This window comes from Entelurus aequoreus, linkage group LG05, assembly GCF_033978785.1.
Source record: "Entelurus aequoreus isolate RoL-2023_Sb linkage group LG05, RoL_Eaeq_v1.1, whole genome shotgun sequence".
In the NCBI taxonomy this organism is placed as follows: Eukaryota; Metazoa; Chordata; class Actinopteri; order Syngnathiformes; family Syngnathidae; genus Entelurus; species Entelurus aequoreus.
Window position 1 is genome coordinate 35224753 of NC_084735.1, and position 26988 is coordinate 35251740.

At 42.7% G+C, this 26988-nt stretch overlaps 2 protein-coding genes across 2 annotated transcripts in view; one reads left to right on the forward strand and one right to left on the reverse strand.

The window, feature by feature from the left end:
* mpzl2b (myelin protein zero-like 2b) overlaps positions 1–26988 on the reverse strand; it is a 47726-nt gene that overhangs the window by 7839 nt on the left and 12899 nt on the right. The gene's annotated exons all lie outside the window — the stretch shown is intronic.
* Positions 13631–18015, forward strand: LOC133649726 (uncharacterized). Its single transcript, XM_062046382.1, has one exon. It carries the CDS (start codon positions 13647–13649, stop codon positions 17415–17417), a length of 3771 nt encoding a protein of 1256 aa, XP_061902366.1. The 5' UTR covers positions 13631–13646; the 3' UTR covers positions 17418–18015.

The following is a 26988-nucleotide window of genomic DNA, read 5'->3' on the forward strand; positions in this document are numbered from 1 at the left end:
AGGTCACATGCAAGACACAAGTGAAGATAGACAATTATTAGTCAATTCCCAGATTTCTTAACCGATCAAAAACATTCCACCATCAACACATTCAACTCGTCCTGGACTTTCAAACGAACAACTTACTAGTTCAAAAATTCTCGTTTCACTGATTCCATCTCTTTTTTTATTTGACTACTTCTCCCACATTTTTACACTAATACCAACCACTCCATCACCAAAATGTTCCTCTCGTTCAGGACAACCGGGCCATTTATTTTTTTATACCTAATAAAAAAAAAGTTTTCCCACTTTTCCTTAACACTGCTTCCCTATTAAAAAAGTGTCACTGCTTTCACATTTCTCAACCAATTTGAACAGTTACAAATTCAAAATGCTCCAACCTAATGTTAGACAAATCCTTAATCCTAATGTTAGCATATGTTAACAATAGCTTTTTAGTGTATGTCTTAAATACACATCAGAGTAATATATTTTGGTACTTGACATATATACATATACAGTACAGGCCAAAAGTTTGGACACACCTTCTCCTCATTCAATGTGCTTTCTTTATTTTCATGACTATTTACATTGTAGATTGTCACTGAAGGCATCAAAACTATGAATGAACACATGTGGAGTTATGTACTTAACAAAAAAAGGTGAAATAACTGAAAACATGTTTTATATTCCAGTTTCTTCACAATAGCCACCCTTTGCTCTGATTACTGCTTTGCACACTCTTGGCATTCTCTCGATGCGCTTTAAGCACACCTGTGAAGTGAAAACCATTTCAGGTCACTACCTCTTGAAGCTCAACGAACGAATGCCAAGAGTGTGTGAAAAAGTAATCAGAGCAAAATGTGGCTATTTTGAAGAAACTAGAATATAAAACATGTTTTCAGTTATTTCACCTTTTTTTGTTAAGTAAATATACATATATATACATATATATTACATACATTTTATTTTTTTGGTCAGAAGAAATCAGAAAGAATGAAGCATGGTTGGATGCATGAGAATTTTTAAAATAGACCGTAGTTCTTCGCCACATTCATCTTTCTGGGTTTTTTTTTTTAACCACCGGCCATTCCGTATTTGGATTTACAGAAACAACAGGTAGGAAACAAAGTGCAAGACTGTATAAATAAAAAAAATTAACAAAATAAAACAAAGGTGCAACTTTTAAGTAATAATTTGGTCCATTAATATTTAAATAATTATTACTGCATAACGGGCAGCACGGTGGAACAGGGGTTAGTGCATGTGCCTCACAATACGAAGGTCCTGAGTAGTCCTGGGTTCGATCTTTCTGTGTGGAGTTTGCATGTTCTCCCCGTGACTGTGTGGGTTCCCTCCGGGTACTCCGGCTTCCTCCCGCCTCCAAAGACATGCACCTGGGGATAGGTTGATTGGCAACACTAAATTGGCCCTAGTGTGTGAATGTGAGTGTGAATGTTGTCTGTCTATCTGTGTTGGCCCTGCGATGAGTTGGCAACTTGTCCAGGGTGTACCCCGCCTTCCGCCCGGATGCAGCTGAGATAGGCTCCAGCACACCCGCGACCCCAAAAGGGACGAGCGGTAGAAAATAGATGGATGGATTACTGCATAACATAAATTAATTTCTTAATTAAATACAAATAACAGAACAAATTAAATGTTACACAACACTTCCTGGCTGTAAAGGTCCAAAATACTTTTATTTTCAGGTTACTCTATGTTTACATTTTCACACTTTGCATTATTTTGTTACACGTTATTAAGCATCTCTTAGATATTTCGTATTTTTGCACCTGATTTAAAGAGGTTATTGTTGTTTATTGTGATTTTAGATTTTTGTTTTTAACTTTTTTCCATGGATGTGTTGACATTTCCTTTCCTTCTGCCTTGATAGCTGAGGGGATTATAATCACAGGACGGTTACATTTGAAATAAAAATGTTAATATTTAATATAATTTTCTCCTGGTCCACACTTTCCATAGGCCATACAAAAGATCAACAATTATCAATCAACATAAACAACTTTTTCGCGATACAGTTTTCGGCCTTATCGCCCAACCCTTATATACACATTATTATTCATGTAATAAATCACTATATCGATGCACATATGTGATATAACTGTATAAGGTCAGCTTATTGTGGGACAAAACACACCTTGAAGTGACACCATTTCTCCATAGTTTGTGTATTAGATGCACATTACACAAAAAAAAAGAAAATAAGCTTTGTCTATGGTAACACAAGACAATATTCAAACTTTTGCAAACCATAAACACACTTCTTACATGTTATTTAAGTTTATCACGAACATTTTACACTATTTGTTGGATATACCGGTAATTTATCCTATCCCCACTATTTAAAGTCACTGACATTACACATTTCACATGCTCACTCACATTAAATAAACAAATCCAACTCACGCATTACTTTAAACAAATTAAACCAGCAATAACAATACATTTTGCTAAAATGTTCTTACACTCAATGATACTTTCACATACAGATTACTGCATTCCAACTTGGGCACTTACTGGAGACACGACATTAAAACCAATGCTATTCAAAACAATGTAATTCAAGGAAAAATATTATATTCTTACTTTAAGATGTCATTCATTTTTAAAAATAGCGGTTCAACTTGCAAAGTTTTTAACGGATTAGCACCGCCTCCCACATACCTTAAAGTAAGTTGGACCTTGACATCCCACACAGAAAAACAACCTTGGGACAAACACTTCTGTCGGTCTGTGGAAGTGACTTTTTGAAACAGCCTCCTGACAAACAGATGCAAATGCCCCATGTTGAAAAGCACCTAAAACAGATGCTTGAAAAAAATCTGTTTTGGAAAAAGCTGCCTGACAACCACTAACAACATGTTTTTTAAGTAGCAGGGGTGTGGTGGTATTATTATAGTAAAAGTGGGGGAAGGGGGGTTGTGAATTTCCTCCAGCAAGTACACATGATAGCTTAAAGGCCTACTGAAATGACATTTTTTTATTTAAACGGGGATAGCAGATCCATTCTATGTGTCATACTTGATCATTTCGCAATATTGCCATATTTTTGCTGAAATGATTTAGTAGAGAACAACGACGATAAAGATCGCAACTTTTGGTATCTGATAAAAAAAAGCCTTGCCCCTACCGGAAGTAGCGTGACAGTCAGTTGAAAGGCTCCTCACATTTTCCTATTGTTTTCAATGCAGCTAGAGCGTTAAAAACTTTGCAAGTTGAACCGCTATTTTTAAAAATTAATGACATCTTAAAGTAAGAATATAATATTTTTCCTTGAATTACATTGTTTTGAATAGCATTGGTGTTAATGTCGTGTCTCCAGTAAGTGCCCAAGTTGGAATGCAGTAATCTGTATGTGAAAGTATCATTGAGTGTAAGAACATTTTAGCAAAATGTATTGTTATTGCTGGTTTAATTTGTTTAAAGTAATGCGTGAGTTGGATTTGTTTATTTAATGTGAGTGAGCATGTGAAATGTGTAATGTCAGTGACTTTAAATAGTGGGGATAGGATAAATTACCGGTATATCCAACAAATAGTGTAAAATGTTCGCAATAAACTTAAATAACATGTAAGAAGTGTTTATGGTTTGCAAAAGTTTGAATATTGTCTTGTGTTACCATAGACAAAGCTTATTTTCTTTTTTTTGTGTGTAACGTGCATCTAATACACAAACTATGGAGAAATGGTGTCACTTCAAGGTGTGTTTTGTCCCACAAGAAGCTGACCTTATACGGTTATATCACATATGTGCATCGATATAGTGATTTATTACAGAGCGATTCGGACCAAGAAAGCGACGATTACCCCATTAATTTGAGCGAGGATGAAAGATTCGTGGATGAGGAACGTTAGAGTGAAGGACTAGAATGCAGTGCAAGACATATCTTTTTTCGCTCTGACCGTAACTTAAGAGTTAGAGTTAGAGTTAGAGTTTGAGTTTATTTCGAACATGCAAGCATACAACATGATACATCACAATTTCCAGTTTCTCTTTTCAACATGTTCGAAAAGGAGTAGGAAGAAGCAGAGCTTATTTAATCCTACCCCTTTTCTTTACATAACAGTTGCTGAAACTTTTTTATTCACTTCCTGTTCTCAATTTATTCACAATAAACTCCATAGGTAATCACAATAAAAATAAATAAATAATAGTAAGAATTTAATAATAATAATTGGTGAAGAAAGTCATATTTCATATGATGAGATAAGTAAGATTACTTTAAGAATGAATGAATGAATGGATGAAATAAATTGAAAATGTTTGTCATGGTTCTTCTTCTTTGTACTTTGTAAACACTTTAAGTTTGAAGAGTTTCTTGAAGTGGATCATATTAGTACATTGTTTGATTGCTTTGCTTAATCCATTCCATAATTTAATTCCACATACTGATATACTGAAGGTCTTAAGTGTTGTACGTGCGTACAAATGTTTTAAATTACATTTTTCTCTAAGATTATATTTCTCCTCTTTTGTTGAGAAGAATTGTTGTATATTCTTGGGTAGCAGGTTATAGTTTGCTTTGTGCATAATTTTAGCTGTTTGCAAATTCACTATGTCATGGAATTTCAGTATCTTTGATTCAATAAATAAAGGGTTTGTATGTTCTCTATATCCAACATTATGTATTATTCTAACTGATCTTTTTTGTAACACCGTTAATGAATGAAGTGTACTTTTCTAATTATTTCCCCATATTTCTACACAGTAGCTCAGATATGGTAACACTAGTGAGCAGTATAGACTATGAAGTGATTTTTTGTCTAGAACATGTTTTGCTTTATTCATTATTGACGTGTTTCTTGCTACTTTATGTTGTATATTTTTTACGTGAGATTTCCAGTTCAATTTATCATCAATCATTATACCTAGAAATTTGGTTTCATTTACTCTTTCAATTTCTATTCCGTCTATTTGTATTTGTGTTTGACTTTCTCTTCTACTATTACCAAAAAGCATTATTTTAGTTTTACTAAGATTCAACGATAGTCTGTTTTTGTCAAACCATCTTTTTAATTTGTTAATTTCTTCTGTTATTATTTGTATTATCTCCTGTGTGTTCTCTCCTGAACAAAACGCTGTTGTATCATCCGCAAATAATACTAACTTTAAATCTTTTGTAACTTTACAAATGTCATTTATATAGAGATTGAATAATTTAGGTCCTAATATTGATCCCTGAGGTACACCACAGGATATATTTAGCGTTGTAGACATGTGTTCGCCTAGCTTCACGTATTGTTTCCTATTCGTTAGATAACTTCTTATCCAGTTTAAGACTAACCCTCTGATGCCATATCGTTCTAGTTTTTTGATTAAAATATTGTGATTAATTGTGTCAAATGCTTTAGTTAGATCCATAAAAACTGCTGCTGCACATTTTTTACTGTCTATTGCATTGGTAATTTCTTCTGTAATTTCAATTAAAGCCATTGAAGTTGAAACATTAGCTCTGTATCCATATTGGTTCTCTTCGAGTATTCTATTTTTATTTATGAAACTCTCTAATCTGTTATTAAACAGTTTTTCAATGATTTTAGAAAATTGTGGAAGTAAAGAAACAGGTCTATAATTTGTAAATTGATGTTTATCTCCAGTCTTATAAATTGGTGCAACTTTAGCTATTTTCATTTTGTTTGGGAATGTACCTGTTTGAAATGATAGGTTACTAATATACATTAATGGTCCTGAGATCTCTTCTATAACCTTTTTTATCATTTCCATATCAATTCCATTACAATCAGTTGAAGTCTTAGATTTACATTTTTTCACGATTGTAACTATTTCCTCTTGTGTCACATTACTGAGGAACATGGAGTTGGGATTTCGCTCTATGGTATCATTATAGTCCTCAATTGGAACTGGGTCTGGAATCCTTTCTTCCAATTTTGGTCCAATATTTACAAAATAATTATTGAAGCTTTCAACTACTTCCTTTATGTTGTCATTGTTTTTATTTCCGTCTAAAAAGTATTGAGGGTAGTCCCTCTTTGTGCCATTTTTAATAATGCTATTGAGGATGCCCCATGTTGCTCTCATATTATTTTTGTTCCTGTCCAATAATTCACTGTAATATTCTTTTCTACATGATCGTAGTATTTCTGTTAACTTGTTTTTATACTTTTTGTACTTAATTTCTGCCTCTATAGTTCTTTGTGCTATAAATTCTCTATATAGTGTATTCTTCTTCTTACAAGCATTTTTTAATCCTTTTGTCATCCATGGTTGATTATTCTTTCTCTGTTTATTACTAAGTTGTATCCATGGACAATGTTTGTCAAAAAGTATTATGAACTTGTTTAAGAAATGTTCATATGCTTCATCAACCTCTTTTTCATTGTACACATTGTCCCAATCTTGCTTTTGTAGCTCAATTTTGAAAGCAGTCATCCTCTTCTCTGTGCACAGTCTTCGAAATGTCCTTTTGTCTTCCATTTTCTTCTTGTAGTGTCCATCATATATTGTAAAAACTGGCAGATGATCACTAACGTCGGTTATAAGTAGACCACTTGTAGTGTTATTGTCAAACTCATTGGTAAAAATATTATCAATAAGCGTGGCACAGTGTGCTGTGATTCTACTTGGCTTTGTGATTTTTGGATATAAACTGATGCTGTACATTGTATCAATGAAGTCATCAATAGACTTTTGCTTGTAAGGGTTCAATAAGTCAATATTAAAGTCACCACATAAGAACATTATTCTTTGACCATTATCCATGTAAGTAGCCTTGATCCATTCTTCAAATGTTTCTATACTTGACTTAGGTGATCTATATATACAACTGATGAAAATGTTTTTGCTTTTTTCCTGACATATTTCAATGGTTATACATTCTAAGATATTATCTATAGCAAATGACATGTTTTTTACCACTTTGTAGTTCAGGTTCTTCATCACGTACACAGCTACTCCTCCTCCATTTTTGTTGGTTCTGTTGATGTAGTTTAGTTCATATCCCTCCAGATCAAAATCTATTCCTTTTTTATCATCAATCCATGTTTCTGTGACAGCCATCACTTTGAATGGTTCGTTGATGTGTTCCAAAAAGTTCTTAATGTTGTTGTAGTTTGCATACAAGCTTCTGCTATTAAAATGAATAATTGACAATTTGTTATCGCATGTAATGTTGCTATTATATTGATCATCTGTATAATAAAAACAATTATTACTGATGTGGGAGAAAAAATTTGTATCTGGATCTATATCATTTTCCAAATCCTGGTTTTTGTAATCTTTGTTGCAGACATTTTTTAGTTCCATATTTTCTTGTTCAACAATCTTTGATGTTGTTTCAATAATCTCAATAAGTGTAGGTGGATGCAATCCTGAATGTAGGTCCTCTTGTTTAGTCGTCCCTTGGAACATAGTAGTGTCGATGTTGAATTTGGGTGTTTGTTTTCTGTCAGAGTCCATTATCATCGTTGTTTTGGTAGCTGTGTAAACTTTAAAAATTGTCCAGGTCCTTGATGTCATGGACAACAATTACTCTTGCTTCTGGACCTCCATTCAGCTTGATGTAGATTTTACAGTTGGTGCTCCAAGTTCCCTGGATTTTTCCCTGCCTTCTCAAGTCGCGTGCTTTCTTGGCGATTCCAGCATTGCGTTTTGTGAGATGCTCATTCATGTACACATTTGTTCCCTTCAGCTTCTTTCCCTGTCTCAGCAATGCCATTTTAGATTTTCTGTTTACGAGTTTCACGAGCACGACTGGAGTGGCGTTGTTGTTTCTTCCGTTCAGTGGGATGCATGTTTCGATGGTATAATGTCAATTTCAATTTCCTTTGATTGCAGAAAGTTGACCACTTGCTGTTCTGCTGAGATCATATCCATTTCATCTGGTTCACCTTCATTATTCACAGCTTTCGCATAGGATCTTGGTTTAATTCGGTGCCCAGTCACGATGATATCATTCATTCGTTTGTCCTGATCCATTTCATCTATGATATTCCTCAACATGTTGTTGTCTTCTTGAAGGGTCTTCATTCGTTTGCCCATTTCAGTGGCTTCATTATTTCTTCTGTTGTTCTGAGATTGCAGATTTTCTATATTTTCCTGCAGACTTTTCACATCTTGTTGGTGTTCTGTTGTTACTTTTCTTAGATATTCTTTCAATTCTTTCATTTCTTTCATTTCTTCTTTCATTTCTTTCATTTCTTCAAGTATTTGTAGTATCACTTCTTGATTCCCATCATGTCCTGTGTCCAACCTCAAATCTTGTTCCCAGTTGTGTTCTGTAACAGCTGACCCCGAAGGTTTCGGGATTTCAATCTTTCCTTTACCTTTTCGCATCGCGGCAGTCACTGACGTCACTGCCTCTTGCTTGTGTCTTAACGGCAGTTGCTTCTTTAGCGACTTGCGGCATTTTAACTTGTTTTTTCCAACAATTTCGTATCTTGCGCCGTTCAGAGATCAATTTGAGGTGTCAGCCTGTCAACTTATATCACTCTGCGACGTCGGGATCACTTTAAAACAGCTGTAAACTCGCCGTAGCTTTTGGTTGCTAGGCAACCGCTTTGAACTGCGGCAAGGCGCCTTTGGCTTGAGTCTAACGGCTCTCTCAACTCGCCTTCTTTCAGCGTACCAGTGCCTCTCAACTGACCAAAATCAGATTGAAGATGCCAGGGTACTCTCTTGTGGCTGTGATCGCAAATCAGTGGTCAAAATCTTCAGATTTAACAAAAAACTCCGGTAGCAAGAGCAGAGCCTTTCTCTTTTGCGTCCTTTCTCATTGACAGGAAGTGACGAAACTTAGGTACAAGCTGGCTCATTGGATTCCACACTCTCTCCTTTTTCTATTGTGGATCACGGATTTGTATTTTAAACCCCCTAGGATACTATATCCTCTTGAAAATGAGAGTCGAGAACACGAAATGGATATTCACAGTGACTTTTATCACCACGACAATACATCGACGAAACCCTTTAGCTACGGAGCTAACGTAATAGCATCGTGCTTAACTGCATATAGAAACAAAATAAATAAATCCCTGACTGGAAGGATAGACAGAAGATCAACAATACTATTAAACCATGGACATGTAAATACACGGTTAATGCTTTCCAGCCTGGCGAAGGTTAACAATGCTGTTGCTAACGACGCCATTGAAGCTAACTTAGCAACCGGACCTCACAGAGCTATGCTAAAAACATTAGCTATCCACCTACGCCAGCCAGCCCTCATCTGCTCATCAACACCCGTGCTCACCTGCGTTCCAGCGATCGACGGTGCGACGAAGGACTTCACCCGATCACAGATGCGGTCAGCGAGACGGAGGAAGTTAAGGTGAGTTCGGTGGCTAGCGCGTCTGCTATCCATCTCTGTCCTCCTGGCTGTGTTGCTGTAGTCCGCCGCTAATACACCGATCCCACCTACAACTTTCTTCTTTGCAGTCTCCATTCTTCATTAAACAAATTGCAAAAGATTCACCAACACAGATGTCCAGAATACTGTGGAATTTTGAAATGAAAACAGAGCTTTTTTGTATTGTATTCAATGGGGTACCAATACTTCTATCAACCGTTTACATCACGCGCATACGTCATTATATCTAGACGTTTTCAACCGGAAGTGTGGCGGGAAATTTAAAATTGCACTTTATAAGTTAACCCGGCCATATTGGCATGTGTTGCAATGTTAAGATTTCATCATTGATATATAAACTAACACACTGCGTGGTCGGTAGTAGTGGGTTTCAGTAGGCCTTTAAGTAAAACACACCAGAACTAGCTGGACAGATTTTAATTAGAATTGCACAATATAGACGATATACAATATAAATTATATAGACTTAGCCAACAATAAAGCTTTTAATACTATTGTGATATTGTATGTTGATGACACATTCTAGCTATGTCCCACAAATTTGAAAAAGACAAGAGAACGACCGCGTCGTCAACGCAACGTAGCGTCCTAGCTAGCGACTAACGTTCTTCCACAGTACAAAGACACTTTTAAGTCCGTAATCCTTTGATTGACAATATGCTAACTAGGGCTGCGAATCTTTGGGTGTCCCACGATTCGATTCAATATCGGTTCTTAGGGTCACGATTCGATTCAAAATCTTTTTTTTTTCGATTCAACGCGATTCTCGATTCAAAAACGATATTTTCCCGATTCAAAAGGATTCTCTATTCATTCAATACATAGGATTACAAGCAGGATCTACCCCAGTCTGCTGACATGCAAGCAGAGTAGTAGATTTTTGTAAAAAGCTTTTATAATTGTAAAGGACAATGTTTTATCAACTGATTGCAATAATGTAAATTTGTTATAACTATTAAATGACCCAAAAATATGACTTATTTTATCTTAGTGAAAATATTGGACACAGTGTGTTGTCAAGCTTATGAGATGCGATGCAAGTGTAAACCACTGTGACACTATTGTTCTTTCTTTTTTTTTAAATAAATGTAGGAGCCAAATAGAGAGCCATACTTGAATCTATGTCTATATTGTTATTTTTGAGTGATTGATTTGTGTATGTCAGTGTGCACCGTTTGCAGGTGGTGAAAAGTTCCCACGCAGGCCTATAAGGGGCAGGAGTGCGCTGGGCGCGTGATTGACAGTCGGGCACCAGCATACCGTCTTTGACCTCACCTGTCTGTAGACCTCACCTGTCTGTAGACCTCAGCTTTATATAAGCTACCATTTATTTTGTTTCCCGACTATTCTGTTACTTGATTATTGTAAATAAAACAATCTTCAATTGCGCTGCTGGATCAGTTTGAATTAGTGGATGGAAAGCGGGAAAAGGAAGAATACGTGACAAGGAAGGCGGTGTATGGTGTGAGTCAGACAAGATGCCCGCGCCACAAGTGGAACAAACATTTGAAACAAAGGGGTTATAGGAACAATCACTTTCAGTGTTTTATGCCACTTCAAGATGTCAAAGACGTGCTGTGGAAGTACAGCCGACAGGATTGCGCACCAAGCAGGAAGCAAGGCCAAATCGCATGGTGCAGGAACAAAGGACTTCTTTCATTAAGGTTTGTGATAAACCATCAAACTCATTCGTTAAAAGGACTCTATAGTAATATCAAGTGAGTTTTTCTGGACATTATCATGCAAGAAATGTTTATTTTTGGGACCGCGATCACCGCGTAATGATTTTTAAAAGTTACATTACAAACATTTGGTGACGGGCTTGCGCGCGCGCGCCCGACGGCCCGTGAACGGACATTTAATTCCCAAAAAGGATAAAGACTATTTTTGGACCCTTTTATATTCACTTGGAAGTGTAAACATTTTTTGATGTACCAAGTGAAGGATTTTTGTTGATTAAAAGAGGAAAATGTCAACTAATAATTCAACCGAAGGAGGGGAAATGACGACTATTGCGCAGGAGGCTTCTCGTGTGCGCGCCGCCAGAATAGGCAAAATGTCACACATAACAAGGCGAATGAACATTGTGCGCAATTTGATGGTGGATACAGAGGCTTTAAAAGAAGTGAAAATAAATATGAGCAAGTTTAATGAATTCCTAATGGAGTTTAAATCTCTGCACAGATCATATTCTGAAAATTTAGAGCCAGACGAGCGAAGGGCTGATGACCAAACATGGTATCAGCCTAAAATTGCTCTTATAGATGCCTTTGAAGTTGAGGTGTCCCGATGGATATCAGATCTTGAAAACCCCTCAACCCACACCTGTGCTCCTCCACCCGAGGACATTGTTATATTTAAAGACAGAGATTTAATAACTGGTCATTTTAAGGACAATTTAGAGGAGGCGGGCAGCCTATATAGGCATGAACTAACTGGTCACCCAGGCATAGTGTCAACCAGGGAGGCATCAGTCAAGTCCTCCAGTTCAGGACAGTCATCCAATAATTCCTCTTCATCATTGCGGATTAGAGCGGAGGCGGAAAAGGTTGCTTTGACAGCCAGGGCAGCAAGGTTGCAGGAAAAGTATAATATTGAAGAACAGGAGTTAATGTGCAGGAAAAAAAGAGAGGCTTTGGGGTTAAAAACAGAAATAGAGGCGGCTAATGCTAAAATTAACTACTTGAGGGAAGTAGAAGGTTTAGAGGTGCATGGTGCAGATCAGAGAGCAGCGGTTACAGGGGTAGCATTTGATCCATCAAGGTGTGGTTCACCTGTGGGAAGCCCAGTGGTTAGGCCCAAGGAAGGAGTTCAGATGCAGTTCCCCACTACTCTGTTCGATGCATCTATACCCCAAGTTCCACCTGCCAGCTTCCAACCTCAGCAGGCCCCAACTCAACCGCAGCAGGTCCCAGTTGTACCTCTGCAGGCCCCTTGTCAGCCTGCCGGTCTCTATCCCCAGCAGGCCCCTGTTCACCAAGCTGTGCCTGCCAGTTTCCAGTTCCAAACTCAACAAGCCACCCCCAGCTCAACACAGAACAATCAGCTGATCAAAATTCTGGAAGCCCAAAATGAACTGACTAAGATTCTTGTGAAACAGCAGCTTCTGTCCACCCTCCCACAAGGAAGTGTTCCCTTCTTTGATGGAAAAATCTTGGAGTACAAGTCATTCATCCATTCCTTTGAACACATGGTCGAAAGTAAAACGGACAATGACAGGGACAGGTTGCAGTTTCTCATCCAGTACACAAAGGGCCATGCTCAAAAGCTAATCAAAAGTTGTGAATATATGTCACCAGACAGAGGCTACCAGAAAGCCAAAAGGTTATTAAAAGAGAACTTTGGTCATGACTTTAAAATTGCCTGTGCTTACCTAGATAAGGTCCAGACCTGGCCTCAAATTAAGGCAGAGGATTCCAAATCCTTGCAGGAGTACGCCATGTTCCTCAGGAGCTGCTGTAATGCCATGGAGGAGACGGAGTACATGGACGAACTGGACACAGTGGCCAATATGAGAAACATTGCGTTTAAGTTGCCCTTCAAGCTGAAGGAGAAATGGCGCAACAAAGCTTATGAGCAGCAGGAAGAGCACAACCACAGGGTAAGGGTTTTAGACCTGGTTAGCTTTATAGAAAAGCAAGCTCGTGTGGCAGCCCATCCAGTCTTTGGAGAGCTAAGGGTACAGGAGCAGTCAGCCATAGGAAAGGCTAACGCTAGACCCTCTGTAAATCCACAACACTCAAAGTCAGCTGGTAGTAGTTTTGCCACGAGTATTACTATTAGCCCAATGGAATCCAAGCCAGAGTCTGACTCAGAGCCCATTTGTCCACTTTGTAAAAACAAACACCCACTAGAGTTGTGTAGACTGTTCATTAAGAAGAAGCACAGAGACAAGCTTAGTTTCCTAAAGAGCCAGGGCATGTGCTTTGCCTGTCTTTTAATAGGGCACAGGAGTTCTGTTTGTCCAAGTCGTCAGACATGTAGACTGTGTAAAAAATCTCACCCAAGTGTCTTACATTATGATAGGAAAGACAAAATATCGAAAGAGGTAGAAAAGCACTCTAGAAATGTAAGCAGCGCAGGACCAGAGCTATGTGGCCATATAGGGGCCGGGGACCAAGAGAGTGTTCTGTCCATTGTCCCAGTCAAAGTTAAGGCCGGGAAGGGCAGCCAGGTCCTCTCAGTTTATGCTCTCCTTGACCCTGGATCCTCCGCTAGCTTCTGTTCTGAACAGCTTATGTCCCAGTTGAACATAAAGGGAGTAAAGACCCATATCCTACTAAGGACCATGATTCAGGAAAAGTCTGTCCCAACTCACATGGTAGCAGGGCTGGAAGTTTCTGCACTGGACAGCAATCATTTCCTACCTCTTCCTGTTGTCTTTACACAGAAAGAAATGCCAGTCACCACATGCAGCATCCCCAAACAGGAAGACATAGCACCATGGCCATATTTAGGCAACGTTATACTCCCGAGCATCAGTTCAAAGGTGGAGCTGTTGATAGGCACAAATGCTCCAAAACTGTTAGAGCCATGGGAGGTTATAAATAGTCATGGTGGGGGTCCACATGCAGTGAGAACATTATTGGGATGGGTGGTTAATGGGCCATTTAGATGGGGGAATAGTGAGGCAGTGAGTGCGACTGTGAACAGAATTTCAGTTGCAAATCTGGAGGAGCTTCTGATTTCCCAGTATAATCTGGAGTTCAGTGAGGTAGTGTCAGAAGAAAAGACTGAGCTGTCAGTAGAAGACAAACAGTTTTTAGAGATAGCCAAAGAGGCAGTCCTACAGGACGGACACTACAGCCTGAAATTACCCTTCAGAAAGCTCACGGTCAACCTGCCCAACAATCGTCCAAGTGCCAAACAGCGCCTCCAAAGCTTGAAAAGAAAAATGGAAAGGAACCAGCAATTCAAACAGGAGTACATTGCATATCTCAATGACATTCTGCAAAACAACTATGCTGAGGAGGTGCCAGAGGAGGAACTCAGCCAGACAAATGTTTGGTACGTACCACACCACGGAGTGTACCACCCCAAAAAGAAGAAACTCAGGGTGGTCTTTGACTGTGCAGCCACCTACAAAGGTGTGTCCCTCAACACAGAGCTACTGCAGGGTCCTGACCTGACAAACTCTTTGATAGGTGTCCTTTTAAGATTCAGGAAGGAACCCATTGGGGTCATGGCGGACATCAAGTCGATGTTCTATCAGGTCAGAGTCGACAGGTCTCAGGTAGATTACTTGCGCTTCTTGTGGTGGCCACAAGGAGACACTAGTCTGAGCCCAAAGGAGTACCGTATGTTAGTGCACATATTTGGGGCAGTGTCCTCCCCAAGTTGTGCAAGTTATGCCTTAAGAAAGACTGCCAATGACCACCAAGATAGTTTTCCTCCTCAGATAGCTGACACCATCCGACACAACTTTTATGTAGATGACTGTGTAAAGTCAGTGTCCACAGAACCAGAAGCTAAACAGCTGGTGAAAGACCTTACTGCATTATGCAGTAAGGGGGGGTTTCAGCTTACCCAGTGGGTTAGCAACAATAGAGCAGTCCTAGCTTCCATTCCCCAAGAGCAGAAGGCTAGGGAAGTTAGAACTCTAGACCTCGACAAGGATAGCCTCCCCATAGAAAGGGCTTTGGGTTTACAGTGGTGTGTGAACTCTGACACCTTCCAGTTCAACATCAACATCATGGACAAGCCACACACCCGCAGAGGTATCCTTTCTGTTGTGAGCTCCATATATGACCCACTCGGCTTTCTGGCCCCTCTAATCCTCCCAGCCAAGCAGTTGCTACAGGTGCTCTGTCAAAAGCGCTTTGGATGGGACGAGCCCTTACCCCAAGATCTGAGGGATAAGTGGGTGGATTGGACCAAAAGCCTGGAGGGCCTCAAATGTTTTAGCGTGACACGTTGCTTTAAGCCTATGGCCTGGGGAACACCTACATCTGTTCAACTGCATCATTTCGCAGATGCCAGTGAAGGGGGCTATGGCACAGTGAGCTACATTAGGCAGGTCGGCCCTCAGAGAGTTGTGCATGTTGCATTTCTTCTCGGAAAGTCCAGAGTCCCCCCACTTAAACAAATCACAATCCCACGACTAGAGCTGGCTGCTGCTGTACTCTCTGTAAAGGTGGACAAAATGCTCAGGAAGGAATTACACCCAGGCCTGCAGCCCTCCATCTTCTGGACAGACAGTCAAACTGTCCTCAAATACCTCCAAAATGACCAGGCACGGTTTAAGACCTACGTGGCCAACAGAGTCTCACTCATTCGTGACAACACAGACCTGTCTCAATGGAAGTATGTGGGCAGTAAGGACAATCCAGCTGACGATGCCTCCAGAGGACTGAGTACTGGCAGGTTCATGCAGCAAAGGAGATGGATACATGCTCCTGACTTCTTATGGAAAGCAGAGGAAAGGTGGCCTGCACAGGAAGCATGGGGCTCCAAGTCAGTGTTACAGGATGACCCAGAAGTCAGAAAGAACACTACTGTCTTCACTACAGTGGTAAACACTGAAACCCCCACAAACCAGCTGCTTTCCTTCTTTTCAAACTGGAAAAAGCTCCTTAGAGCAGTGGCATGGTATCTGAAGATGAAGAACATTCTAAGCTTGCTTGCTAAAAGGAAAAAGGAACTCCTCTCAGGTCAAACTGCCACCCGTTCACACAGTTACAACGTGAACAAGGAACTTAAAACTTTCAGGTCCACACTTGGTGGACAGCGCCTCACAGTGGAAGATGTCTCGCAGGCCGAAAAGTCAGTGATCATCCATGTCCAAAGACAATCATTCCCTGTGGAGATGGCAACACTCAAAACGGCTTCATCTAGTGTTCGTAAGAGCAGCAACATCAGCAGGTTAGATCCCATGCTAGATGAAGGCATGTTAAGGGTAGGGGGTAGGTTGCATAGATCTGCAATGCCTGAGGAAGCCAAGCACCCCTGTATCCTCCCCAAAGATGCTCATATCTCAACTCTCATCCTGAGACACATTCACGAACACACTGGACACAGTGGTAGGAACCACATGCTTTCTGAGCTCCGAAAGAAATACTGGGTGGTAAAGGGAAACTCCGCAGCCAGAAAGGTGATTTCAAAGTGTGTTGTGTGTCGACGTGTGAGAGGAAAAACAGGAGAGCAAAAAATGGCAAGTTTACCCCAAGAGAGAATCCTCCCTGACCTCCCTCCCTTTACTAATGTCGGGTTAGACTACTTTGGCCCAATCACAGTTAAAAGAGGGAGGAGCCTAGTCAAAAGGTATGGGGCCCTCTTTACCTGTATGAGCAGTAGAGCGGTGCATTTGGAGGTAGCCTACACACTAGATACTGACTCATGCATCCATGCTATAAGGAGGTTTGTCTGTAGGAGAGGACAAGTTAAGCACATTCGATCCGACAATGGCACTAACCTGGTGGGAGCTCAAGCTGAGCTCAAAAAGGCCCTGAGTTCACTAGATGACCGGAAAATCCAAGGCTCCCTTCTCTCTGAGGGAATTCAGTGGACATTCAATCCACCCGCAGCCTCCCACCACGGTGGAGTCTGGGAGAGGCTCATCAGGTCTGTCAGACAGGTACTCAACTCTACTCTCCACCAACAAATCATTGATGATGAGGGCCTGCACACCATCTTTTGCGAGGCAGAGGCAATCCTCAACAGTCGTCCCCTCTCCACAGTCTCCCCAGATCCACAGGACTTAGAGCCGCTGACCCCAAACCACATTCTCCTTCTAAAAACTCAACCCATCATTCCCCCTGGCACCTTCGAGAAAAGGGATCTCTACGCCAGGCGCCGCTGGAAACAGGTCCAGTATATGGCTGACCTTTTCTGGCACAGATGGACAAGGGAGTATCTGGCGCTTCTGCAGGAAAGACAAAAATGGACCCAAGTGAGGAACAACCTGCAGCCAGGAGATGTGGTCCTGGTGGTCGACCCCACAGCCCCACGGGGCTCCTGGCCATTGGGCAGAATACTGGAGACTCGGCCAGATGGAGGAGGCCTGGTCCGGTCAGTCAAGCTCCAAACAAAGACTTCAGTCATCGAAAGGCCTATCACCAAGCTGTGCCGCGTCCTGGAGGCTGAGGGCTGACTGGTCAGTCATGGAGACCAGACCACAAGACACGCACAAGGGACGTAATGTATATACTTTATTTTCTCTCAAGGCTTTGCCTTTTGTTTGTTTATTATGGAATAGGCTCCTTTTTTTTGCATTAAATTAATGAATGTGATTGAGTCTGTAAAGATCAATCAGGGGCCGGTGTGTAGGAGCCAAATAGAGAGCCATACTTGAATCTATGTTTATATTGTTATTTTTGAGTGATTGATTTGTGTATGTCAGTGTGCACCGTTTGCAGGTGGTGAAAAGTTCCCACGCAGGCCTATAAGGGGCAGGAGTGCGCTGGGCGCGTGATTGACAGTCGGGCACCAGCATACCGTCTTTGACCTCACCTGTCTGTAGACCTCACCTGTCTGTAGACCTCAGCTTTATATAAGCTACCATTTATTTTGTTTCCCGACTATTCTGTTACTTGATTATTGTAAATAAAACAATCTTCAATTGCGCTGCTGGATCAGTTTGAATTAGTGGATGGAAAGCGGGAAAAGGAAGAATACGTGACAAGGAAGGCGGTGTATGGTGTGAGTCAGACAAGATGCCCGCGCCACAAGTGGAACAAACATTTGAAACAAAGGGGTTATAGGAACAATCACTTTCAGTGTTTTATGCCACTTCAATAAATGTCTAATGATAATGTCAATGAGGGATTTTTAATCACTGCTATGTTGAAATTGTAACTAATATTGATACTGTTGTTGATAATATTCATTTTTGTTTCACTACTTTTGGTTTGTTCTGTGTCGTGTTTGTGTCTCCTCTCAATTGCTCTGTTTATTGCAGTTCTGAGTGTTGCTGGGTCGGGTTTGGTTTTGGAATTGGATTGCATTGTTATGGTATTGCTGTGTATTGTTTTGTTGGATTGATTAATTAAAAAAAAAAAAAAAAAAAAAAAAAACATTTAAAAAAATAGATTTTTTACAAATGAGAATCGATTCTGAATCGCACAATGTGAGAATCGCGATTCGAATTCGAATCAATTTTTTCCCACACCCCTAATGCTAACCGCTAAGCGCAAGCTAGAGCTCTTGAGTGTAAACAAAGGTGGGCGATCGAAACAAATATTGAGAGAAATGATACCAAGTATAATATCCGTATATGATCAATAGTACAGCGATCAAATCAATACTTTTTATTATTACAAAACTTTTGTCGTTTTGTAATTGTTTACAAACTCAGGAAATAAGTCCCTGGATCCAGTATGTCTTTAAAGTACCAGTAGAATGGAATAACAAGTTGAGAGGGGGGGGGGGGGGTTACCCACATAAGCGGTCCTCTCCAAGGTTTCTCATAGTCATTCACATTGGCGTCCCACTGGGGTGAGTTTTCCTTGCCCGTATGTGGGCTCTGTACCGAGGATGTCGTTGTGGCTTGTACAGCCCTTTGAGACACTTGTGATTTAGGGCTATATAAATAAACATTGATTGATTGATTGACTCGATATTGAAGCTATTATCATAATATGATAATAGCTTCAATATCATATTATGTCTGATTTATGACACCAACAGACTTCCAAAGTTTGCGAATAACTAGATATGATCAAAATAGTATACATTTCACAGAGATTCCCGAGCCATTTTGAGAGATAATGAAGAAGCCAGTCACGTGATCGCGTGACGTCGCGCTAAGAACCAAAGATCCCTTCCCTATCAACAACAAGGCTAATCAAGCAGACTTTGTGAGCGCCAACAACTATTACTTTTGGAAAAATTATGATCCAGGACCTTATATTTTTGAGCCCGAACACAAAGAGGATGAGCAATACGTATTAGAAGCTGAGTGATGGATGCAGTTTAATTGTGACACTAGCATCCGCAGAATTGCTATGTGGTAAGCACACAAACTAACAATAACAAACCAGAATAAAACAAACACTCACTGTAATATTTCCACTCTATTTTGCCATCTCTGGGATTTCAAAGTCGACCAGCCTCTCAGACCATGGCCACATTTTTCTACTACCAGGTGAGAGCTGCATAAATTATAATCTAGAATTTACTTTTAGAAAGCTTGGGAGGAAGCAAAAGCAGCCGCCGGCTCAGTGTGCAATAATAAGAAAGCTAGCATTAGCTCACTGCTATCAATGCGCTGCCAAAATAGTCTGTCTGCATTAGTGTTTATAATAACAATATCACTGATCCATCCATCTATTTTCATCCGCTCATTAGAGGTAGGGTCGCGGGGGCAGCAGCCTAAGCAGAGAAGCCTAGACTTCCCTCTCCCAGCTACTTCGTCCAGCTCCTCCCGGGGGATCCAGAGGCGCTCCCAAGACAGCCGGGAGACATAGTCTTTCAAATGTGCCTTGGGTCTTCCCCGTGGCCTCTTACTGGTCGGACGTGCCCCAAACCATAATTGCCAACCTTGAGACCTCAGATACCGGGAGGTGGGGGTTGGGAGGGGCGTGGTCGGGGTGGGGCGGGGGGCGTGGCGTGGTTAAGGGCGTGGTTAATAGGGGAGTATATTTACGGTGTGGCGAAGTTGGTAGAGTGGCCGGGCCAGCAATCGGAGGGTTGCTGGTTACTGGGGTTCAATCCCCACCTTCTACCATCCTAGTCACGTCCGTTGTGTCCTTGGGCAAGACACTTCACCCTTGCTCCTGATGGCTGCTGGTTAGCGCCTTGCATGGCAGCTCCCGCCATCAGTGTGTGAATGTGTGTGTGAATGGGTGAATGTGGAAATACTGTCAAAGCGCTTTGAGTACCTTGAAGGTAGAAAAGCACTATACAAGTATAACCCATTTATCATTTATTATCATTTACCAACTCAAGTATTTCATATATATAAATATATATATACTGTATATGTATGAAATACTTGACTTTCAGTGAATTCTAGCTATTTATATATATATATATATATATATATATATATATATATATATATATATATATATATATATTATATTTATTTTATTATACATATAAATAAAATAAATACTTGAATTTCAGTGTTCCGAAGGCTATCCAGTAGATGGCAGTATTGTCCTGTTTAACTTCTCCGTTCATGAATGAGTATATCATTTCGGCCACCGTGTTCAATGGAGAAGTCTGTTCTACAAAATGTACAGGCAAGTTACCCTTCCCCTTCGAACTGTCCTGGATGAACTGAAATTCTTGTTTCCATTCGTTTTGGAACTTGCAAGCGTATTTCTTCATCTTGCTCGTCGACGGCGTCGCCATGTCTGTAACTTCCTCGTTCTTCTGCTTCGTCTCCTTGTTGTGTGCGCAGTTGTGCACTGCACTCTCTAAAAGCCGTAGATGTTATGACGTCATTGGGCAGGCAAGCTGTTTATATTGTGGGAAAGCGGACGTGAGAACAGGCTGTCCCCACTCAGGTCCGCATTGAGCTGGAGGGGGCATGGCCTCCAGCTCCGGCTGAATACCGGGAGTTTGTCGGGAGAACATTTCTGCCGGGAGGTTATCGGGAGAGGCGCTGAATACCGGGAGTCTCCCGGTAAAACCGGGAGGGTTGGCAAGTATGCCCTAAACACCTCCCCAGGGAGGCGTCCGGGTGGTATCCGGACCAGATGCCCGAACCACCTCATCTGGCTCCTCTCGATGTGGAGGAGGAAAGCGGCTTTACTTTGAGCTCCTCCCGAATGACAGAGCTTTTCACCCTATCTCTAAGGGAGAGCCCCGCTACCCGACAGAGGAAGCTCATTTCGGCCGCCTGTACCCGTGATCTTGTCCTTTTGGTCATAACCCAAAGCTCATGATCATAGGTGAGGATGGGAACATAGATCAACCGTAAAAATTGAGAGCTTTGCCTTCCGGCTCAGCTCCTTCTTTACCACCACAATATCACTCGCATATTTGCTTAATTTTCAGGTCACGACATGTAAATGGAATATTATTGGCAGTTTCTGGATGTTTTTAGAGAGTATAATGAAAACAACAGAGGACCCTCGATCTGCTGAATCAATTGTTGGCTATTTATTTATGATTTCGAATACATAATAAAAGTCAAGCATATGTGTTATTGACTTACATAAGGATTGCTAATGATAAACAGCACATCTCTTTCCAATTTTTGCATATTTCCAGTATGACTTATCTGATAACCAGTGTTGGGAGTAACGCGTTACTGGAACGCCGTTAGTTTCGGCGGTAACTAGTACTTTAACGAGGGACGGCGTAGCAAAGTTGGTAGAGTGGCTGTGCCAGCAATCGGAGTCTTGCTGGTTACTGGGGTTCAATTCCCACCTTCTACCTTCCTAGTCACGTCCGTTGTGTCCTTGGGCAAGACACTTCACCCTTTGCCTCTGATGGCTGCTGGTTAGCGCCTTGCATGGCAGCTCCCGCCATCAGTGTGTGAATGTGTGTGTGAATGGGTAAATGTGGAAATACTGTCAAAGCGCTTTGAGTACCTTGAAGGTAGAAAAGCGCTATACAAGTATAACCCATTTATCATTTATTTATCATTTAACGCGTTATTTTTTATATTCAGTAACTCATTTACCGTTACTACATGATGCGTTACTGCGTTATTTTACGTTATTTTTTATGTAGTATCGGTTAAAAACTGAAGATCTGAGTTTGTTTTATTGGAGAGTTGCAGTGTCGTCCTTCTGATTCTTCCTGTGCCACAACGGGGATAAGAGAAGAGGCGCTGTGTGTGTGTGTCTGGGTGTGGGTGTGGGGAGGGGAGGGGTGGGGGCGTGTCTGTGTTTACTAACAAGACATGGTGCAGCTGAAGCCGAGTTTCTTAACATGGAGATATTCTAGACCAGGGGTCACCAACGCGGTGCCCGCGGGCACCAGGTAGCCCGTAAGGACCAGATGAGTAGCCCGCTGAACTGCTCTAAAAATAGCTCAAATAGCAGCACTTACCAGTGAACTGCCTCTATTTTTTTAATTTTATTTATTTACTAGCAAGCTGGTCTCGCTTTGCTCGACATTTTTAATTCTAAGAGAGACAAAACTCAAATAGAATTTGGAAGTCCAAGAAAATATTTTAAAGACTTGGTCTTCACTAACTGACAAAGAAACAGATAACAGATTTGGTGTCCAGTTCAAAGTGTGACATGATTTATTTAAAAATTTTAGTGTTGACTTTTGTATTTTACATGAGTTATTATTTGTACAAACATGGTGCAAAGTAATTCATGATTTGTTAAAAAATGTTAGTGGCTTGCTAGTTAAAATGGGGTATTGTAAATTGACAAGACTGTCTTAGAAGTCATCATTTGAAAATGATTAATTTTAAAAATTTGCACTTAGAGAAAATATAAAAATAAAGTGTTGCATGTTGATATTTATCTGTTTCTATATATATTTATTGTGAGAAATCATTAAGATGATCAGTGTTTCCACAAAGATAAATATCATTAATTATTAATAATAACATAAAGTTAAAGGTAAATTGAGCAAATTGGCTATTTCTGGCAATTTATTTAAGTGTGTATCAAACTGGTAGCCCTTCACATTAATCAGTACCCAAGAAGTAGCTCTTGGTTTCAAAAAGGTTGGTGACCACTGTTCTAGACTGACCATGCGTCCTCTTTTCCCCGGACATGTCTTCTTTTACGGGCTGTCCGGGCGGAGTTTCTTAAATGCCTTGAGTTAGGGTTGCGAGTATTTTCAATGTACGTTCAGGGTAAAGAAGGGGTTAAAAACAAAACAAATTGTGCGCATGCAGCAGCATTTGTGAGGGAGGGGCAGAGACAGAAAGGGCCGGGGGGGCTTGGGTAATGGTATTTTTTTTTGTCATAAAGAAATACAATCATGTGTGCTTACGGACTGTATCCCTGCAGTCTGTATTGATCTATATTGATATATAATGTAGGAACCATAAATATTAATAACAGAAAGAAACAACCCTTTTGTGCGAATGAGTGTGAATGATTGTAAAAGGAGGAGGGAGATTTTTTGGGTTGGTGCAATAATTGTAAGTGTATCTTGTGTTTTTTATGTTGATTTAATAAAAAATATATTTTTTTTAATTTCTTGTGCGGCCCGGTACCAATCGATCCACGGACCGGTACCGGGCCGTGGCCCGGTGGTTGGGGACCACTGGTTTAATGGGTACACTGAAACACAAATAAGCATATAAAGTCAACTTGTTTTTCCACTCTATAGGTACTTTAAGCGCAAAGATCAAGGGATTTAAATCAGAGCCAATAATAGGAAATTATGTAAATATTAAATTTATATTCTCCTCTCTGAGCTGCCACCTTACCGTGGTAGAGGAGTTTGCGTGTCTCAATGATCCTAGGAGCTATGTTGTCCGGGGGCTTCCATGCCCCCTGGTAGGGTCTCCCAAGACAAACAGGTCCTAGGTGAGGGATCAGACAAAGAGCAGCTCGAAGACTTCTATGGAAATACAAGAACCGAGACTCAGATTTCCCTCGCCCGGACGCGGGTCACCGGGGCCCCCCTCTGGAGCCAGGCCCGGAGTTGGGGCACGACGGCGAGCGCCTGGTGGCCGGGCCTGTCCCCATGGGGCCCGGCCGGGCACAGCCCGAAGAGGCAACGTGGGTCCCCCCTCCAATGGGCTCACCACCCATAGCAGGGGCCATAGAGGTCGGGTGCAATGTGAGCTGGGCGGCAGCCGAAGGCAGGGCACTTGGCGGTCCGATCCTCGGCTACAGAAGCTAGCTCTTGGGACGTGGAACGTCACCTCGCTGGTGGAAGGAGCCTGAGCTAGTGCGCGAGGTGGAGAAGTTCCGGCTAGACATAGTCGGACTCACTTCGACGCACAGCAAGGGCTCTGGAACCAGTTCTCTCGAGAGGGGATGGACTCTCTTCCACTCTGGCGTTGCCGGCAGTGACAGGCGACGGGCTGGGGTGGCAATTCTTGTTGCCCCCCGGCTCAGAACCTGCATGTTGGAGTTCAACCCGGTGGACGAGAGGGTAGCTTCCCTCCGCCTTCGGGTGGGGGGACGGGTCCTGACTGTTGTTTGCGCTTACGCGCCAAGCAGCAGCTCAGAGTACCCACCCTTTTTGGATTCACTCGAGGGAGTACTTGAGGGTGCTCCCCCGGGTGATTCCCTCGTTCTACTGGGGGACTTCAACGCTCATATTGGCAACGACAGTGAAACCTGGAGAGGCGTGATTGGTAAGAATGGCCGCCCGGATCTGAACCCGAGTGGTGTGTTGTTATTGGACTTTTGTGCCCGTCACGGATTGTCCATAACGAACACCATGTTCAAGCATAAGGGTGTCCATATGTGCACTTGGCACCAGGACACCCTGGGCCGCAGTTCCATGATCGACTTTGTAGTTGTGTCATCGGATTTGCGGCCTCATGTTTTGGACACTCGGGTGAAGAGAGGGGCGGAGCTTTCTACCGATCACCACCTGGTGGTGAGTTGGCTGCGATGGTGGGGGAGGATGCCGGACAGACCTGGCAGGCCCAAACGCATTGTGAGGGTTTGCTGGGAACGTCTGGCAGAGTCTCCTGTCAGAGAGAGTTTCAATTCCCACCTCCGGAAGAACTTTGAACATGTCGCGAGGGAGGTGCTGGACATTGAGTCCGAGTGGACCATGTTCCGCACCTCTATTGTCGAGGCGGCTGATTGGAGCTGTGGCCGCAAAGTAGTTGGTGCCTGTCGTGGCGGTAATCCTAGAACCCGTTGGTGGACACCGGCGGTGAGGGATGCCGTCAAGCTGAAGAAGGAGTCCTATCGGGTTCTTTTGGCTCATAGGACTCCTGAGGCAGCGGACAGGTACCGACAGGCCAAGCGGTGTGCGGCTTCAGCGGTCGCGGAGGCAAAAACTCGGACATGGGAGGAGTTCGGGGAAGCCATGGAAAACGACTTCCGGACGGCTTCGAAGCGATTCTGGACCACCATCCGCCGCCTCAGGAAGGGGAAGCAGTGCACTATCAACACCGTGTATAGTGAGGATGGTGTTCTGCTGACCTCGACTGCGGATGTTGTGGTCGGTGGAGGGAATAATTCGAAGACCTCCTCAATCCCACCAACACGTCTTCCTATGAGGAAGCAGTGCCTGGGGAATCTGTGGTGGGCTCTCCTATTTCTGGGGCTGAGGTTGCTGAGGTAGTTAAAAAGCTCCTCGGTGGCAGGGCCCCGGGGGTGGATGAGTTCCTTAAGGCTCTGGATGCTGTGGGGCTGTCTTGGTTGACAAGACTCTGCAGCATCGCGTGGACATCGGGGGCGGTACCTCTGGATTGGCAGACCGGGGTGGTGGTTCCTCTCTTTAAAAAGGGGAACCGGAGGGTGTGTTCTAACTATCGGGGGATCACACTCCTCAGCCTTCCCGGTAAGGTCTATTCAGGTGTACTGGAGAGGAGGCTACGCCGGATAGTCGAACCTCGGATTCAGGAGGAACAGTGTGGTTTTCGTCCTGGTCGTGGAACTGTGGACCAGCTCTATACTCTCGGCAGGGTCCTTGAGGGTGCATGGGAGTTTGACCAACCAGTCTACATGTGCTTTGTGGACTTGGAAAATGCATTCGACCGTGTCCCTCGGGAAGTCCTGTGGGGAGTGCTCAGAGAGTATGGGGTATCGGACTGTCTGATTGTGGCGGTCCGCTCCCTGTATGATCAGTGTCAGAGCTTGGTCCGCATTGCCGGCAGTAAGTCGGACACGTTTCCAGTGAGGGTTGGACTCCGCCAAGGCTGCCCTTTGTCACCGATTCTGTTCATAACTTTTATGGACAGAATTTCTAGGCGCAGTCAAGGCGTTGAGGGGATCCGGTTTGGTGGCTGCGGGATTAGGTCTCTGCTTTTTGCAGATGATGTGGTCCTGATGGCTTCATCTGGCCAGGATCTTCAGCTCTCGCTGGATCGGTTCGCAGCTGAGTGTGAAGCGACTGGGATGAGAATCAGCACCTCCAAGTCCGAGTCCATGGTTCTCGCCCGGAAAAGGGTGGAGTGCCATCTCCGGGTTGGGGAGGAGATCTTGCCCCAAGTGGAGGAGTTCAAGTACCTCGGAGTCTTGTTCACGAGTGAGGGAAGAGTGGTTCGTGAGATCGACAGGCGGATCGGTGCGGCGTCTTCAGTAATGCGGGCGCTGTATCGGTCCGTTGTGGTGAAGAAGGAGCTGAGCCGCAAGGCAAAGCTCTCAATTTACCGGTCGATCTACGTTCCCATCCTCACCTATGGTCATGAGCTTTGGGTTATGACCGAAAGGACAAGATCACGGGTACAAGCGGCCGAAATGAGTTTCCTCCGCCGGGTGGCGGGTCTCTCCCTTAGAGATAGGGTGAGAAGCTCTGTCATCCGGGAGGAGCTCAAAGTAAAGCCACTGCTCCTCCACATCGAGAGGAGCCAGATGAGGTGGTTCGGACATCTGGTCAGGATGCCACCCGAACGCCTCCCTAGGGAGGTGTTTAGGGCACGTCCGACTGGTAGGAGGCCACGGGGAAGACCCAGGACACGTTGGGAAGACTATGTCTCCCGGCTGGCCTGGGAACGCCTCGGGATCCCCCGGGAAGAGCTAGACGAAGTGGCTGGGGAGAGGGAAGTCTGGGCTTCCCTGCTTAGGCTGCTGCCCCCGCGACCCGACCTCGGATAAGCGGAAGAAGATGGATGGATGGATGGATGGGATGGATAAATTTATATTGTTACATCGCCATTCTGT